This window comes from Periplaneta americana, chromosome 14 (genome assembly GCF_040183065.1).
Source record: "Periplaneta americana isolate PAMFEO1 chromosome 14, P.americana_PAMFEO1_priV1, whole genome shotgun sequence".
Lineage (NCBI taxonomy): Eukaryota > Metazoa > Arthropoda > Insecta > Blattodea > Blattidae > Periplaneta > Periplaneta americana.
Window position 1 is genome coordinate 82,750,190 of NC_091130.1, and position 19,510 is coordinate 82,769,699.

Here is a 19,510-nt window from a genome sequence, read left to right on the forward strand (position 1 = left end):
AATGCCTCTCTGTTGCTCGACATCATAACCATGTCGTCTGCATACAGGAATATAGGTAGGTTTACTGCTACCTCTTGTATGGCATCGTGTGTTAGCAGATTAAACATCATCGGGCTAAGAGGGTCCCCCTGGAGAACGCCATTCGTCTGGGTAATAGGTCTGGAGCGGCTCACTTTGTCGCTAACCGTTAGTAGGTTGACACGCAGGATGTTCTCTATGAGTGGCAGGTTCGGGTTTTCCTCTCCCAGAATGCGGCGTAGTTTATCTACCATGATAGTCCTGTCCACTCCGTCGAACGCTTTCACGTAATCTATGAAAATGGCGTATATGTAGCCTCCGGCCGTGGCGGTAGCTTCCCATATGGTGTCGAGCACTCTCTCAATTGACTGAGTTGTGGATCTGCCGGCTATAAATCCAAATTGCTGTTCTGGTATGTACGGCATGGCTTGTGGCGTAATCCGGTTCAATAATATCCTGGAGAGCACTTTGAAAGGATTGCATTCGAGGGCAATACCACGGTAAGAGTCCGGCGAGTCTTTAGGGCCTTTCCCTTTGTACAGCATATGTATGCTAGATTCTCTCCATCTGTCTGGTATTTTCCCTTGTCTGAAGCATTCGTTAAATAGTGATGTCCATATTACAATGGTTGCTGGCAATGATTCTTGTAAAATCTCATTGGTAAGGTGGTCCGGTCCCGGTGCTTTGTTCGGTTTACATCTTTGGAACGCGGCCCAAACTTCCTCCGTCGTGAGTTGTGTGGTTCCCTCATTACTTGCTGTCGTGGGCTGCCTGCTGCTCATTTGAGTCCTCTGGTACATCGCTGAAAAGTGGTCTTCCCATACTGACATGGGTATTTGCGGGTGGACTTTTGCTCTTCGGGGTTGCAGTATTCTGTATGGAGCTGCTTCGGCGTCCGCTATTAATTCTAGCTCTTTCTTCTCAGCAAACTGTGTGCGTTTCTTGTTCAGTAAATTTTGGTACTCTCTCCTTTTTCTTGTGTATCTGGCTAGATTTATATCCGATTTGTGTTCTCTCCATCTGTGCAATTCTCCTAGCGTTTCCTTCCGAAGGATATAACACTCTTCGTCGAACCAGGGCTTACTTTTTCTTTTTGCCTTCGTTTTCAGCGTCGAGTTGAGTAGTGCAGTCTCAAGTAGAGAGAGTGCACTGTCAGTATTTCCCTCTGTTAAGTGTTGAGTTATAGCTGCTTCGTCTAGAAGTCCGCTAAGCAAGGTGGGGTCCATATGTCTTGGAGCTGCTTGTTGTTCATTAACGGTGGTTTTCCGGCCCTTTAGTGTGAATCCAGTCTGGACTGGGATGTGTTTTCTTATAGGTGTCCACAGGTGATCCTGGCGACTGATGCGTATTTTTTTTTCCTCTGTAGAATACAAGGTCTATCACACTTGATCCATTGTGTGCTACGTAGGTTGGGATGGTTCCCTCGTTGACTAGTGAGAACCCTTCTTCTTCTAGGGTTCCGAATACCGTTACGGCTTTCCTGTCTGGTTTGTCCTTGCGACAGTTGAAGTCGCCGCCCAATAGTATAGGTTTCCTTCCGCCAGCGCGCTCTAGCGCGTGCAGGATAGTTTCTATGGCGAACTCAGTTGTGGCAGTGGGTCTAATGTACATCCCGATGACAATGAGATGTTCGAATGTGACTATCACCACGTCCCTTTCTGCGTATTCGTCGACGACTTGTCCCATTGATGGCCTGAATAGGCAGGATACTCCTCCCGAAGGCCTCCCTTCTGGTCCCACCGCTGCTAGACTGTGCGCTGCATAATATCCGGGTAGAGTGGCTGGTTCTCGGAGAAAAGTCTCGGTTAGTATTAACATGTCTTGCTCCAGTAGGCATATTTCCGGTGTTTTCATTAAGGAAATGAATCCTTCCACGTTCCACAGAAGGCAGGTTAGCTCTCTTTTATCGTAGCCGAAAGGAGCGAAAGGTAACATCCTCCGGCCAGAAGTCCGGACTGAATATAATGTCATGATATCTGAATGGGACTGCTAGTTTGAACGCCCTGTTCGTGCCCCTTGTGTCCAGCATCTCGCATTCTGAGACGTGTTCTATTCCGTTTCCTTTTAGGTAGCGAGTTATGTCATCCGCCGTTGTTTCGCTGCTGAGTCGCCCTACATAGATCCATACGTTTCTTTCTGCTGCTTTCAGCCGGTTAGATGCTGCGATGCCTCTTTGCGGTACTCTGTTAGGCCTTGGTCGTATATGCTCCGGGTGCTGTTCGCCTGAATTGTGCTTTCTACTTACCACTGTAGTCCATGTGGTGTGCTCTTCGCGTCCTCGAACGTCCACGGTGTCCCTCTGTACATGTTGTGTTCGCAGGGCCTCTGCGTCCTGCCCGGCGGCGGCTGGTTGTTGTAGGCGGTTTGCTTCTAGTTGTTTGGTAGCGGTCCCGCGCCCAGGATCTGTGTTCTGTTTCGCCGAGTTGGATATTTCCTCTTGCACCATCCTCTTAATATTCCCTAATATGTTTTCCATCATGGATTCGATTCTTTGGGTTATTTTTCTGGTTACAATCTCTTCTATATCACCTCCTGCTCTGCTGGGCGGACCTCCTGCAGCTTGGATGTCCGTTCGGCCGCTAGGTGTGTCCTGTCGTTGGTTGCCGATGCCGCTCTGCTGGTCGCCGTCGCTGTCCGCTAGCTTGTCGCTAAATGTCTTCCGGCTTTGGTTCTTTCTGCTCTCATTTCCTCCGGCAGCGCTGTCATAGTTGTCCCTTTAGCCGCTAGATGTCCACAGTCGTCCAGCGCCTGTGGTTGTTTCCAGTGAGTGGCCGGCAGATGGCGCCACTTGTCCTGGTGGACGACTCTCTCCACCTTCGCAATCTATGTCTGGTGTTTTATCGCTTTTGTCATCGCTAGCGAGGCTGTGTTTTCCTTTCATATTACTTTCTAGTGCGGTTTTTAGTTCATTAAAACAACTTCTAATGACACTCACCGAGTTTCGGATGTCTTCCCTTGTTTCTTTCTTCAAGTAACCACCTGTTTCCGCCACATTTTCCAGACATTGTAGAGCACTGCACAAACGGTCTTCAGTATCGCCCGCCAAGTGACTGGAAGTCGTTTTACGTAATGTTCCTCATTCTCTAACAGATAATGATGTTATCTTGGAGCTTAAATCCCTCAACCTGCCTGTTATTAAAGTTACTAGGCTTTTCTATAGAGACAGACAACCTATTCCGCTCTGCGCAATGGAATTAGACAACAATGAACAGGTTAAGAAGATTTTTGATATAAAACAAATTCAACATGCTCTCATTAGAGTAGAATATCGCCGAAAACCCCGAAAAATTCCCCAGTGTACAAGATGTCAGCGTTATGGTCACACTAAAAACTTTTGCCATCTCACACCACGCTGTGTGAAGTGTCCTCAAAATCATCACTTTTCTGAATACACTAAACCTAAAGAAGCCGAACCAACATGTATAAACTGTGGAGGAGCACACTCAGCATATTTTAAGGGTTGTAGTTATTATCTTGGCTTAAAGAGAAAGTCTAATTCAAATCCTCCACAGCAAAATCTCTCAACATCACCGCCAACCTTAAATTTGCAAAATTTTCCTAATCTTACAGCAAATTCTCCTTCTGCCTCGCCATCTACACCTTCTTGGCCACACTCAGTACCTATTAAAACAAATGTTACCAATACTTCAATTCAAGATACCTCTCCTGCTACAGATGTTATTGGAAACTTAATTCAATTAGTGATAACTTCCCTGAAACCACACCTACCTGTGATTAAAACTTTCCTCCTCCAACTTATCACAGGCCTTCTCAATAATGAACATTAATGTCAATAAAACGTTCTCTGAACTGATTATTTTAAACTGGAACGCAAATGGAATCAAACCTAAGCGAGGAGCTTTCTTAGAATTTCTGTCTCGACACAATATAGCTGTAGCGTGTGTTACTGAGACTCATCTTATTCACCCAGAGAAGTTTACATTTCCTGGTTACAATATTTATAGAACTGATCGTGTTGCTCCCGAAGCCTCTGGTGGTGTGGCAATTATAATTAGGAAAAATATGCAGCATCACTCAATACTTCTGCCAGAACTGAACTGTTTAGAAGCCTGTGCTATTAAGATAACTTCACATAACCTTCCACAGTTTACTATAATTTCAGCATATATACCACCAAAAGCACGTTTGAATTCTCAAGATGTTGTTAATCTTTTTTCTAATACTACACCAACAATACTTTTAGGAGACTTAAATAGTAAACATCAAATATGGGGATGTCGTGTAACCACACCTAACGGAAGACGATTACTAACTATCTCAGAGGAAAACTCTATTAATATCGATGCACCTTTGGAACCCACGTTCTATCGACCTAACATATTACCTGATATACTGGACATAGCTTTGCACAAATATATTCAGAACACCTCAAACATGCGTGTATTACATGAATTGGACTCCGATCATTGTCCTGTTCTGATTTCATTTGACGACAACCCTATGCTTCGCCCTCCTCCCAATCGACTTATCGAGGGTACTATAAACTGGAACAACTTTCAACTAAACCTAGATGATATTTTGCAGCCCACCAATAACTTGAAAACAATCACCGATGCTGATGCAGCAGTTCGTACTTTCACTGATGCTATTACTTCATCTATTCGAGCAGCAACGGTTCCGACAAGACGGGTACATAGAAAATCTTATCACGAAACTCTTCCCTCAAAAATAAAACGGCTTATAAAGGAAAAACATCAAGCCCGTCGAGTGTGGCAAAAACATAGAGAACCATGGCAGCATCACCGCCTAAATCAACTAACCAGAGAGGTAAAAAAATTGTTGGACGAACACCGATTCATATCTTATCAACGCCATCTAGCCACTTTATCTCCAGAAGATTCCTCCCTTTGGAAAGAGACAAAGAGAGTATTGAAAGAGCCATGTATACAGTCGCGCTCAAACCTCCTGACGTTTGCAGTGTATCTGCTTATCGGCGATAGCCAATACAGGCAATGCTGCGTTGCAACAAACGGGCTACGCAGACCCGCCGCATAGTCGCCGCTTAGAAATCTCAAAATTAAATAACAAGTGCGCTGGGAAAATTGGTATGTTGTTGGGACCCTGCATGTATATATGATGAATGTTTAATGTTTTCTGAACACATAGAAACAAAAATCACATTTCTGCTCCCAGTGGTTCCAATTTTATGGGTTAATACGGTAAACCCCCCATAAGACGCTGTTCAAGGTACCGCGTGTAAACCTCGTATTAATCGGGACCACGTATTGGACGAGAATACTAATTTTGAGTTATATACAATATCTATTAGCATTTTTCTTTATTGAAATACATGATTCATGAACGGTAATACAGTATTATTCATTATGTAATTACTATACTGTATGTCAAAGACATTTACAATATATACTGTACTCAATTCTTTCGAAAAAAGTAATTTATAGTCATTTGTCGCGTGCGTGTTTCCAAGTCGTCATGTTTATCACCTTTACTTCCCTACGCTTACATCCTTCCGATGTCGCAGCTGCATAGATTAAATCGCGATTTTTTATTATTGTCCTTAGTGTGGATGATGAGATTTCTAATGAATCAGACAGTTGTTTCTGATTAAGAGTACTGTTTTCATCGTAATTTCGTAAGATTTCCATTTTTTTCCTTCACAGTTGCCTCTGTCTCATTGCTTTTGTGCTGACTTCCAGCAATGAAGTAGTGGACGATGTTTATACAGCTGCGATGTGATAAGGAATGTTTATCATATGGAAGAATTTTGAGAACCATAATCTTACAGCTTCAAACAAAGGGTCTCTTCAGAATATAAACCAAGTTATCTCTTTGTGAGAGGAGAGAAGAGAGACTACTAAATTGAAATGTCAGTTCGATTCCTGATGGTGTTGTGTGCAGTTGGCTCTGTTTAAAGTACGGTATATGAAAGTGTAATGTAATATATTTTCGTATGTTGGCAATTTGGTGATGGGGCTGACGACGACGATGTTGGCTCATCATTAGCTCTGCCACTGGAGTAGAAATTTGCAGCACAAAAGGTACGTTTTATTAATTCATCATTTTCCTTAAACGAAACAAAGGCATATAATAACCGCTATTTTTTAAAGAATGTGCTCTGACAGCATGGACATAATGTTATTTAGGGCCATGTCAATTCACTCGATTCATTTGTACAGAAAATTACTATTTAAAATTAATTCTATCATTCAATTTATTTGACCAAACTGCGCCTTTGTGTTATTCGACAACTTTATTAACCCCAATAAAAGTAAAACTTACAAAACTGATATAAATTCAGCGAGTTACGTCTGACTCAACTAATTTTTCTATATTTTGTGATTTTTAATTTCATTCGATGCAGTCTGGAGATAATGATAATGATAATAATAATAATAATAATAATAATAATAATAATAAAGTCTGCTGCATCTCCCTATCAAATTAACCTTAGGTAAAGGGTCGCGCACCACATTTTTTGAAGTACTGCCGCTGAGAGACAGAGACGGGGAGAGTAGTTGTGACAACGTCGCGCTGGCATGTTACTGGCTTTCGCGAAACGTCAGGAGGCTTGAGCGTGACTGTAATTCCACCTTTACAAGAAGACGGTTGTCAATATGGAAGTGACAATGAAAAGTGTGAAATTTTCGCAGACACCTTTCAAGCCTCTTTCATGCCAAACCCAATCAATAATAAAGAATTCAACGAAGAAATAGAAGTTTTTCCGAATAATTATCCTTCAGCACTATTGCTCGTAAACTTTACCTCGCCAAATGAGATCCACTCAATAATTCAGAAACTTCCAACAAAGAAATCTCCTGGATACGATCTCATCCCAAACTTTGTATTGAAGTATCTTACTCGTAAAGCTCTAGCAAACTTAGCTTCATTATTCAATGCTCTACTTCGTCTGGAATATTTCCCTGATACTTGGAAACATGCAGTAATAATTGTAATTCATAAACCTGGAAAACCTGCTTCAAATCCAACAAGTTACCGTCCCATAAGTCTTTTATCAACTATATCCAAAGTCTTTGAAAAGGTTTTGCTGAAACGCTTGGATACGTTTCTACTTCAAGCATCCATCCTACCTCCATATCAGTTTGACTTTCGTCGAAATCATTCTACCAACCATCAAGTGCTTCGTATCACTGAACAAATTGCACAGGGCTTTGAAAACAAAGAACAGACTGCAGTCGCATTTCTTGACTTCACTCAAGCATTTGATCGAGTTTGGCATAAAGGTCTTCGGTACAAATTACACAAGTCCGGCGTTCCAGACTACCTATGCAACACAATGACTAGTTTCTTGTCAAATCGCACATTCTCAGTCAGAGTGGGTTGTAGTCACTCCTCTGTTAGACCCATTAGTGCTGGCGTTCCACAAGTCTCTATCTTAGGTCCGATTCATTCAATGTATATACCTCGGACATTCCTGCAACACCAACTGCACAAATTGCTATGTATGCAGACGATTCAGCTATTTATGCAACCCATCGCAACATTAACATAGCCTCAAATCATCTTCAGGAAGCCTTAAACATCATATGCCCTTGGATTGAAAATTGGCGCATCGCACTGAACTACAATAAATGCGAAGCAATGATATTTACTTTGTGTCGTCCTGCTAATCCTCCATGCATAAATCTTTCAACCAACGTGATACCGTGGAAACCAAAGGATGAAGCTGTAAAATATCTTGGAGTGCACTTAGATCGCCGTCTGTCATGGAAACATCACATCAACAACAAACTTAAATTGGCCTACTTAAGACTCGCTAAATTATATCCGCTCCTCAACAAGAAATCATCTCTAAAGCTACAAAATTGCATGCTGCTTTACACATCTCTATTACGATTTCTACTGCTTTATGCCTGTCCTGTCTGGGGAGGAGCTGCAATAAGTGAAATTAAACACATCCAGTCATTTCAAAATAAAGTCCTACGAATTTCACTCAATTCTCCTTGGTTTGTCCGTAACAGCCAACTACACAGAGAAACTGGTATGATACAGTCAAGCAGTTTATTCATTCACAAGCTAAGAAGTTCTATGACAACCTAGAAAATGCTCCAGGCGCCGTCCATTACTCTCTCGGAAAGAAGTCTACATTTCCCACCAGAATCAAGAGCCGACTTCCAATGGACCTCATATTATAATCAAAATTTATCATCACATCAACCTATATAAACAATTACTTATTAACAATTATTTTTGTTCATTGAGGAGCCCAATCTAGGCTGCCCTCAATTCAGTGTCATATATTGTATTTATAATTTTTAGAAATGATCTGTATAGCGCTAAATGCGCTGATCGATCAATAAATTGTTAAAAAAAAATTGCTGAAACTCATATTTACAATATCATGCTCTTTCAACTACATTTCTTAAATAATATTTTTCTATTTTGTGTTAGAAGAAAATACTGATATTTGACCATTTTTAAAAATGAATTTATTTTTTAACAGACAATCTATTAAAGGTAGAGAAGTGATCTTGTATCATATTGTAGATATGACATGCATAAATACACACAAAAAATTTCATCACAGAATGTTGGATAGTTTTTTAGTTATGTGGGAAACGCTTCATCACTGCACGGTGAACTGAATTTTGAAAAAAAAAAAAAAAAGTGAATAATTTCTCTTAAATCGTAAAAATATTTTTTTCATATAGCAGAAGGACAGTATTTCAGACATACCAATTTTCATTATTGCACAAGGTACAGTAATGGAGAAAAAAAAAGTTGAATATTTCCAAAATTTTACTGCTGTAAGCTGTACCCAACCCCTTAAGTCATCACAAACTCACTTAAAATATATGTACACTTCGCGGCAAAAAGAATGGGCCGCCGACAATTTGTGACTTCCAAATAGTATTTATGTACATAATACTGCGCATGCTCGTCTCGTCAAAGTTGCCATTCACCAGATAACACATAATTAAACCATTTAAATTTTCTGTATTTTGCTTGTCTGAAATATGTTATAAATGGAAAGGAGAGTTGATTTTAATACATCAGGGCCTTTGAAGAGAGAAATAGGAATAAACTACAATTCATAAATACAAAATCGAAGCGAATATGAACAGGAAAAGCACGTATTAAGCGGTCTGGTACTTCAGTTACAAGAGCGTGGATCGTTATGACACGGATCTACAAAACGAGTGAATAGTACTAGCTCAAGGTTCGAGTTTACGACAATCTTAATTTTTCAAATTACAAATTTCACCACCATATGTCTCGCAAAGCTACATTTAAGTGGCGATGTGTCTTATATTACATGCCCGAACTGTAACAAATAACAAACTCCTCTCTCCCAAGCAATACTTCAGTCTGTAAATAAAATGGTCTGTCTCGTACTCTTGACTGACAAACTCGCAACAGTTCCGTCAACAAATCGTTGTAGCCAGAGTGACTGGAGTCCATGCCACGAATAATGAGGGCAATTGTAGACCCAAGTGGTTTGTGGACGAGATACTAGTCCCTTTGACGCCTTTTTTTGTACAGAGTGTTTCACGAGGATTTACCGTCACTTACGGAGCTATTTCCAAAGACATTTTGAGCAAAAAAGTCATATATAAACATTTGTCCTAATGTCAATATTTTCAAAATTACATTAATTTGAAGTTCTTAGTAAAATACCTTTTTTTTATTTAGTTTTAAGAGTAAAAATGTTACAAATAAAGAATGAAGTACTCAGAAGTATCATCTCTTTAGTTGGCTAGTGTTCTGAAGCTAAAACTGTGTTGTTAGTTGCTTTGTACAGATTTTATATTTTAATTTTTACTAAAATTACGTCATTCTTACGCACTTACCACAAAAATTGTTACAAATTAAACGACTTTAGGAACTTGATTCTTTACAGTTTAATTATGCATCCTAATGTACAATGTTAAAGAATTTACAAGAGTGGCGTGATTTGAAACAGTTGTGATAAATGCGTAAGAAAATGTAATTTTGTAGTTAAAAATCGAAAAAAAAAAATCTGTACGAAGTAACTATGGAATTCACAACACATTTTTAACTTCAGAATACTAGCTAATTAAAGAAATGATGCTCTTGAACAGTCCATTCTTTATCTGTAATATTCTTTTACCCTTAAAACTCAAGAATAATGGTATTTTACAAACAATTTCAAATTAATGTAATTCTGAAAATATTGAGATTAGGACAAATGTTTATATGACATTTTTGCTCAGAATGTCTCCGGAAATAAGCATCCTCGTGAATCACTCTGTATTTGTTTATATTTGATGTGCTGTTAGGAAGTGAAATAACCATTAATTTTGTTTATACAGACCAGGTATCCTCTGATTGAAGTTCTGGTTGATATGTACATACAGTATATTATGAGCCAGTAGATCTCACTTCACGATATGTGTCAAAGGAAGAACAATTGTTTGTATGCATCTGAAGTCTGACTAGTGTAATATGTAACTAGTCGGCGATGTATGCAATGGAGGGGGAAAGAAGCTGGCCACCCTACCCCATTATCGCCTGGCCTAGTTGTCTCATAAGTGGTGCCTTCTTGGTATCACTTTTGAAGTTCAGACCTGTCTTCGGATAGTTGACTAAACAACAACAGACCAGGTCTCGTTTATTAATAGCCCACGGATGGTGGGTAATATTATTTTTACAAAAGAGGCATAACGAAGTTTATTAACAAATGTCATTAAGCGATTAAATCAATTAACGAGTAAAATAAAATAATTTTACTGTACCGAGAAGCAAACTCACAACCTATGATATGGAAAACAGACATCTTACCCCTATGTCACACATGCCTTGTAAGGTTGGCTACAGTGTAGACGTAGACCATGGCTGTCAAACTCTAGCTCCCAAGGCGCGAACGAATACGAAGGGGGTGGTTACTAGTCTCTTGACTGTTTCATGTCCCTTGCATGGACTCAACTTAAGATAGGGCCGGGCGCGTGAACGTAAACAGAGCTGTAGTACTGATACTGTGCATATAGCTACTTTGCGTCTCTATTTTGGTATATACTTATTACTGTAATAACTTTATCATCATCCTCGTCTTTCTCAGTAGGCCTTTTTGTCCGTAAAATTTATACAGGTTATTCACGAGGAGTTACCGCCACTTACGGAACTTATTTCTGAAGACCAAAAACTACTGCATAAACATATGTCCTTTTCTCAATATTTTCAGAGTTACACTAATTTGAAGTTGTTAAAAAATACCTTTTTCTTTAATTTTTAGGGCAAAAGAATGTTACAAACAGAGAAAACTGGCTAGTTGGACAGATGTTCGAAACAGAAGCATGACACATCTAATCAAATCAAAGCTGAAAAGTGCAGTCGACTTCAACTATTAGGCTACGTGAGACAGAATCTCAAAATACTCTTAATTTAAGCTTAGCTGCCGAAGTGTAGAATAAAGTTGTTTTCTAGTACCTGAACGGAATAATTTGTCAATTTTATATTTTGTGTCGATTCCTTAATCTCCCATATTTTCTTGAAAAAAAAAAAAGTTGACAGCCTTAAAGTGAACACAGATGTAAAAGAAGACGTAATGGCATCAGAAAGAAATGTCAAGTGAAATATATAAACTGCAAGACAAAATAAAGGGAGACGTAAAAATAAATAAACCTGTAAAAATATCACAAATAATGGATATTGCAGCAATGGAAACCGAAAAAATAAATAGCGAAGTGAACTAGGGTTGCAAAACCTTCCTTATTTCCCGGAATCTTCCGTATTTACCCATAATTTTCACCAGTCTCCCGGCTCCTGTATTTTTCTTCTCTTCGAGCATTTGTCTCCCTTATTTTTGCATAATGTAAAAATCATTATTCTAAACACGTGATTTTTCCGTGAATGATGAGTTTTGTTGTTTAAGAGATGTATTGAAATATGCAGTCTTTATAGAAAGTAATGCTTGCCAAGAATGGGTTTTAGTGTTCACCCGTTAACCATGTTAATGTTTTAAGTTTGGAAAAAATACCATGTCGCTATCACCAATTCCATCGAAGATAAATAACCTAGTACCGCTAGTTGATATAGCGTTGTTAAATAACTAAGTAAAAAAAAAGAACCTTAAAAAGAAACTTAAAAATCATTGTAGCAGTACTAATAAAATCATTAATATTTTAATCACGAAAATGTAACTATGGAGATGGAAAAATTTACAAATTAAAAAACTTTGTTTTATTTTCTATCTCAAATATTATAATCTTTATAACGCTTTGAAGTGACTTTTAAATAACCTTATATTTTAATTGTTCTTTTTGTTACACATTTGAAAAGGCATGTGACGTGAGAGCATAAGATCTCTATACAGAGTGGTAATTATACAACTGTGCAGATTGAAGAGGGCAATATACTCGTACTACACTAACATAAGTGAAATAGCTATTATGCGTTTTTTATTAAGCACATGGTTATTTAGAAAATTAGGCTGAAGGTGTGCATAGTTTGGCAACAATGCATTACCGGCTCACTTATGAATACACACACGAACTCAGGTCGGAATAGTATTCCGTTCTTTAATCATTGCAGTAGGATTGCCAAACTTCCTAATGCCAGGAAATAACGATACGTGTTAATGTTTTTATTTAATTTGTAAGAAAATAATCCATTTTATTTAAAACTGCAAAAGGGATAAATCATTCCTTATCAGTTTCTCTAATGATAAGAGTAACAATCGTACGGATAACACGTAACGTACCGAGTAAAACAGTGTTAACATTTAGGGGAAACTTTTTTTTTCTGAGAAAAGTATTCATTTGGGACTAATATGGTATGAAATTGTTTGTTGTACTCTATCTAATGAATGTGTTAAAATCTGTTTATAAATTATTTCCACTCTGTTTATTGTGCAGTCAGTCAGTCAGTCAGTCATAGTCGTCTAGTTGGCCGTAGTTCAGATTTTGCTGGCTTTGGTTGCATTATTGGCCCTATAACAATAACATAGTTAATTTTTTCACATCCGACTATAAAGGGGAAGATGATAAGAAGGAGCAGTCCGATAATCTACTGGGAGGTCACAAAATGGGCGTACCCTCCAAGCCCCTACAGTCTCGGCTGCGCGGAACGAGGAAACCGGGGCAAATTGAACGCTGCGCTTGCCGCCATGATGTAGGAGAGCAAACGCATAATAGCAGTTCGTAAATCACACAATTTAACGCTGTGATGATCTAAAATTGACAGATTGTGTCCATTTTCGACGATTAACGTAAAATTAGGACGAAATAAATATATTCAAAGTTTCATTGATATAGCAGAGCATTAAAGGAAAGAAAATACGTACGCAGCAATTGATAGAAAACATGCTCATACACAGTGGCGGCTCGTGGGTATTGAATTAAGGGGGGCTGCATACAAAAATAAACCAAGCAACTTACTTTATTTAAAGATTAGTTCCATGCGCCTTATCTTGTAAATTGTGTTTAAATGAGACAGGCTCATGTTAGTAGATTTACTGGCATTTAAAAGAATCCTGCGGACAAAATTCCGGGCGACGCTGATATAACCCCTGCTGTTGCGAGTGTCGTTAAATAAACCATAATTTAATTTTTTATATGCAGATTTGAACCTTAGAAATATCTAACTGGCGATGTTGTAGTTGGTTGTGTATATCAATAAATGAAAAAAATAACTGAGCCAGAAATTGAATTCAGGATATTCAAGAGTACGCACCAGGGCGCTTCTCTCATTTATTGTGATGTTAGATGTTTTAGATTCTATTATGGTTTGAAAACATTCTAGCAATGGCTCCTTCTCATGAACAACATTTACTGTTCTTATTTTAAATCCATCTTGTTGCCCCAGCTGATGGAATTGTCTTTGAAACACATTAATCTAATACAGACGGTATGGAGATCGAGAGAAGAAAGCGGGGATACTGGATAAATTATCAAAAAATATGCGACTCTTTGTATTTTGTTTAGCGGCTCTTACCATTATGAGATTCAACTGATGGGCACTTAATTTCACATTTCTCCTGAATTGTTAAGGTACTGAACTGAATAGACTGTAAATATTGTACAGAATTAAACATTGTTGCACTTATACTCGCAACATTAAAGAAAATGTATTTAAAACTGCACGCTACTGACAAACTGCTGCAAATTTTGCAGCGCCTGGAAACTCTGGATTCACGGCGAGGGGTAGCAGGGAGGAGGGGTAAAACTAACGCGCAAAGCATCCGAGACGAGATTGGCAGCTCCAGGGGAGGAAGTGACTTCACCCTATAGTCCTTGTCTCTGGTTTCGCTCTGGCAGCACCAGGGGAGGAAGTGACTTCAGTAACGATTGCGTGCATGTCATTGAGAGCGAAATGTTTTTAAAAAATCGAGCCGCTAAATAGAGACTGTATAATAAATGTTTTTCACAACATAAAACGAGACAAGAGCCACAAATGTCTGGGGGTGCTGCAGCTCCGCAACCCCTCTTCGAAAGGCGCCCCTGCTCATACATCCATAAATAGGCCTACACAATACACATTATAGAACGTATAATTTTACGTTAATCAGCATATTGTTAGGTTTCAGAGAATCTAAAATTATATTAACATACATTACTCTTAGATCAAAGACATAAATATATGCATCTTGATTACACAAGTTCTTATTTTAATCAAATTCTTAAGTGAAATAAATATGTGATAATCAGTATAGACCTGTTGTTAAGTTTTAGAGAATCGAAAAGTATATTACCGGTACTTTTAGACCACAGGACATAAGTAACCACGCAAAATATAATGCGCAAAGGTAGCAAAATTACATTGCATTTATAAGTCATTCTTCAATTAATAAAGGGAATGCTATCAATTATAAAAAGTAGCCTACCGGTACCTAATACATTGCAAATAATAGGTAACACGAAGACTTAAAAACTAAACATAATCACATTATGCAAAATAAAAAACATACTTTTTATGAGTGGATTTCTTTATATAATGTAGTTATTTTAAATAAATATATATATATATATATATATATATATATATATCATTGCTTGCGGAATGATAGCAATCATTGCTTGCGGAATGATAGCACGTAATTTTATGCACATATGTTATATCAATAAGATGACATTCCTTGCTTTTTTAATAATATATATCCGGCAAAATATAAACGGGTTATTTGTATGTGAACTATATGCATTTATAACCCCCCCAGTGAAAAATAATGAACTAGGAATATCTGCAAAAACAAAACAACAACAAAAATGACAGCATAGACCACTCACAAATATAAAGTAATTGTAATGGTCTACGGGGTGGTGTCTCAACCTGCAAAAAACAACCTCTATTAAGTTACAAAATTTGCTACAATATAATATTAAATGTTTAAATATTTATACACTTAATTAGGTAGATCATATTTATTTGCTGTTAAACGCCAAAAGATGGTTGAACAGAAAATAATAACTTTTCTCTCCCTTCCCCCTCCTAGAATCCCATTAGTGATATTTAGTTCCCACAGGAAATTATGTATTCATTTCTTTACATCTGAAACATAGCATGTTCTCCAACAAGATCAAACCCACGGCTGGCTAATTTATTAGTCTAGTTAGGCCTATACATATTGATCATGAACCCTGAATCATAAGTCCACAAAGTAGGCTTAGCTATTATAGCCATTTATTTATTTATTTATTTACCTATAGATTTTGAATCGATTTTTATTATCTTGCAGATAAATTAATTTACATAATAAAAACAAAATGTTATCTTTCCACTAATTGTGTTTAATAACTGATGTGTAAGTCTAAATAATTCACTCAGTGGGATTTCTCTACAGTCTGATATACCTGTACTAACAATGAAGTATTTTTTATTGTCGTAAACTACTGATTGATTTTTAATGATATTGATAGTGTAATAACAGAGATAATACATCGTACCTCTTGCAAATGACTTGGAAAATTAAACAGGGATGGTACAGCATCATCTTTCAAAATTCTATTGCTATTACTTTAAAAAAAAAATCTATATCTTTAAAATGAGTCTAACACAATTTTAAGTTAGGTGAAGGCACAAATTTATCTCTTTTAATAGCAACAAGCCACGTTGCAAGTAGCTCGGGCTTCGTGTTTACCGCTGTTTCTACCTATTTAATGGCGGCGTAAACATGCGCAGACTGGTTTCAATATTGGACAGCACACCAGCGCTCCGTGTGAGTCTAGTATACTATATAACGTCTTTGGTACCCTCATGCCCCCGGATATTCTTATTTCACTGATTTGTGAATGTTGAATGTGAATGTTGGTAACCCCATGTTTACGTTGGTACCATGCTACCATGGTAACCGTGCAGTTGTAAACAAACTTGGCCTACCAGAGTCCTTTTACCATCGAACAAAGATTAGACCGTATTCCGAATCTCAGCGCTGAGCAATCTGATGGCATCACGGTATTCCGAATTTCAACGATGACGTCACTGATGCTCTACCGGTGTCGCACTGGTTCCATCAGCTTGCAGAGGTGGTGGCAATCTCCATCAGCCGCCATCAGTGAATCTGATTGGTTCTTGTAGGGCGGGAATTAGCAGACGAATGACATCGTGCACTGTTATGTCATGGTGGTGTGTTCTGCTGTGTTTGTAATGAGCACAACGTAAAAAAAAAAAATATGTTAATGGATTATGAGCGAACGTGTCAACAGACCAGTTATTACTACCGGTTCAAGAAATAAATTGTTTATGCTCTCTTTTCTTTGAACGAGATGACAGTACGGAACTTTCGCAAAATCTTGCTAGCGTAGCACAGACAACTTGTACAGCCGCCATGACAGCCATTGAACATTCCAGCAGTTTTGTTCCTATTTCGCTGCAGCGTGACGCCATTGTTGTCCACCGGTCCGGTGAGATTCGGAATACGCTGTTATTGACAGCGGTTTGGCTTCATGAAAGACGTCATACCGGCGACACCTGAAGATGAAATTTCGTGACCGCTTTGGTGTGAAATCGCCAAGGAAGGCAACAATGTTGGGACGAGGAAAAATATGCATTCGCAACAGGTAGTAGGCCTATGAAATTCCGTTCCAGAAGTGGAAGTCCGATAACAAGAAGGGAAACATGCCACGCTATTGAGACATCAGTGGAAAGATCACTCCCCTGAAATTCGTTCGAAAAAATCTGCAGAGCTTGACATTCTTCGTTCGACCATGATGAAACTCATGAAAGTTGATTTAAAGCTCAAGCATTTCCGTCCATTCCACGTCAATGAATTAAGCGATGCTGATATGGATGCACGTAAAACGGTATGTGGGACGCTTCTTAAAACGTTCCGTATGCAAAGTTCCCGTAATAATGTCCTCTTCACAGACGAATGTGCTACCTATTGAAACATGCATTCACGAAACATCGTCTTTTGAGGTAAAGAAAACCCATTCTTTTATAAAGAAGTGAAATCCACCCCACGTCATGGTGTGGGCTGATTGAGTGCAGCACACATTTTCGGCCCTTTGTTCTTCCAAGTTCCGTTAATGAGCCAGCCTACCAGGACATGCTTAGTGAATGGTTGGTGCCACAATTGCAACAAGCTGGTATCGAAGACACTGTTGTCCTGCAACAGGACGGAGCGCCAGCATAGTTCGGATTGCAAGTGCGCCGATACCTGAATAATGACCTTTCCCGACCGCTGGATTGGAAGAGGATATGCAGATGATCCAAGCTCCTTTCGTCTGGCCTCCACGAAGTCCCAACTTTACAACAAGAACAAAGTGCGAAATCACCGCTATAACACAACGGCACAATTACGAGCAGCTGTGGAAGATGCCTTAAACGAAGTGACCCTTGATTATCTCCGCAAAACATCTGCCAGGACATGGGACAGAATGAAGCTGTGCCACTTTGTGACCAAACTGTACATCTATGTAAATATGTATAAATAGTAACGGTAACTACTTTCATAGAAGAGAACGTGAACTTCATATTCACCGAAGTTCGAGATGCAAAAATCACATGATAAACAATATTGGTCAGTGATATGTTTTTTCTTGAAGAATTAATTTTGGTTATTAATATAATATAGTACTCAATGTTTTGGTAGAGAAATTTATGGGGATATTGCTTTTGGATACTTCCAAAAAATGAAGCGCGAAACTAGGAAACGTTAGTAACGAGAGCGATGTCAACACACAACAATTTCCTCGTGTATAAATTTTCTGCAACATATGGCGAACGAACAACTGGTACGAATGAAAAGAAGCAGCTGACAAAAAATGTATTAATCATATGTAATTCGGAAACACTTGTTGCATTGTGTTAGGACCAATAGGCTAACAAGGAACGATAAAGTTTCTTAAGTTTTCGAATGCACAGTTTTTAGACTACAATATTCATATTTCTCATTGAAAGATCTAATATTCGACGGAAAATAAAATCAAGTCTCACCGGTGTCGTATCCGAAGTGGTAGGATCCGTCCAGGGCGTTGAGGATCTTGAAGTGTGCTTCTTCATTGGCTGGGATGGGCACGACCACGTGGTAGCGCTGCTGTTGGGGCGTCAGGGAGTGCACACAGAGGCTGCCTGCAAAAAACTATGACAGACTTCCTCACTTCTTCATAATAGCATAGTTATTCCTGTATTGACATGCTCCAATCATGGTTAATGCCGCAATTGAATGAAGATTCTAATGATTACCCCTAACGACAATGTGGAGCACTTCCCTACTATGACTGTAAAGTTCGTCACCATCTCAATCACGCGCTTCTTGATGGTTGGGTAGGACAAGTGGAAAACATGGACAGTTCTTTCATGAAATGGCCTCCGCGATGCCTTAACCTTACCCACTTATTACGTGCCTATGGTTTTCTTGTAACATGAGCTGTAATTAGGGTAACCAGATTCACATCGATAAAAAAGAGGGCACGAAGCTTCAAAAAGGAGGACATTGTTCGAAAAAAGAGGACAGAAAATATGTACTGAGATTTAGGCCTATATTATACTTTAAATTACGTTAATATCTAGTTTATTGCAAAATAATTAAGATAAAACATAATAATAATTTTACAATAAGCTACATATGAAAGTCAAGGGAACTATAGGCCCTAATTAGTAAAGAGGACAGAAAATATCTATTTAGATTTAGACCTATATCATACTTAAAATTATGCCAATATCTATTTTATTACAGCATACTTATGTTAAAACTTAGTAATATAAAATCATTTTACAGTTAGCCACATATGAAAGCCAAGGGGAACTCTAATTATTATCAAAATACATAAAAAGGCAGCACAAAATATGAATTTAATATTACTTTGTTTCGGATGTATAAATTTAAAGTACGGTAGATAAAATAAGACATGAAAAGAGGATTATTGTTATATTTCCCCATACCCTCCATATTTAATCCTGTTGCAGATACTCTTCTGAAGTTTCAATTTGTTGCAATAACTTGGGTTTGCTCAGGAGGTATTTGTAAAATGACACATTCGCATCTCGATCTCTCGTCGTTTTCTAGCTATCTGTGAGCAACTATCAAGAGTTCTCTTCTAGCTCGTTGGCAATTACAATAACAAGGAGGAGCAAACAGAGTTATGATCATTGG

The 19,510-nt window shown here is 38.4% G+C and overlaps 1 protein-coding gene across 1 annotated transcript in view; it reads right to left on the reverse strand.

The window, feature by feature from the left end:
* The window catches only part of LOC138713515 (cuticle protein 6-like), a 115,903-nt gene that overhangs the window by 35,351 nt on the left and 61,042 nt on the right, over positions 1-19,510 (reverse strand). Inside the window, exon 2 of the mRNA XM_069845685.1 lies at positions 18,352-18,496. Within this exon, the coding sequence (XP_069701786.1) occupies positions 18,352-18,496 (145 nt within the window). The remainder of the gene's footprint in view (positions 1-18,351; positions 18,497-19,510) is intronic.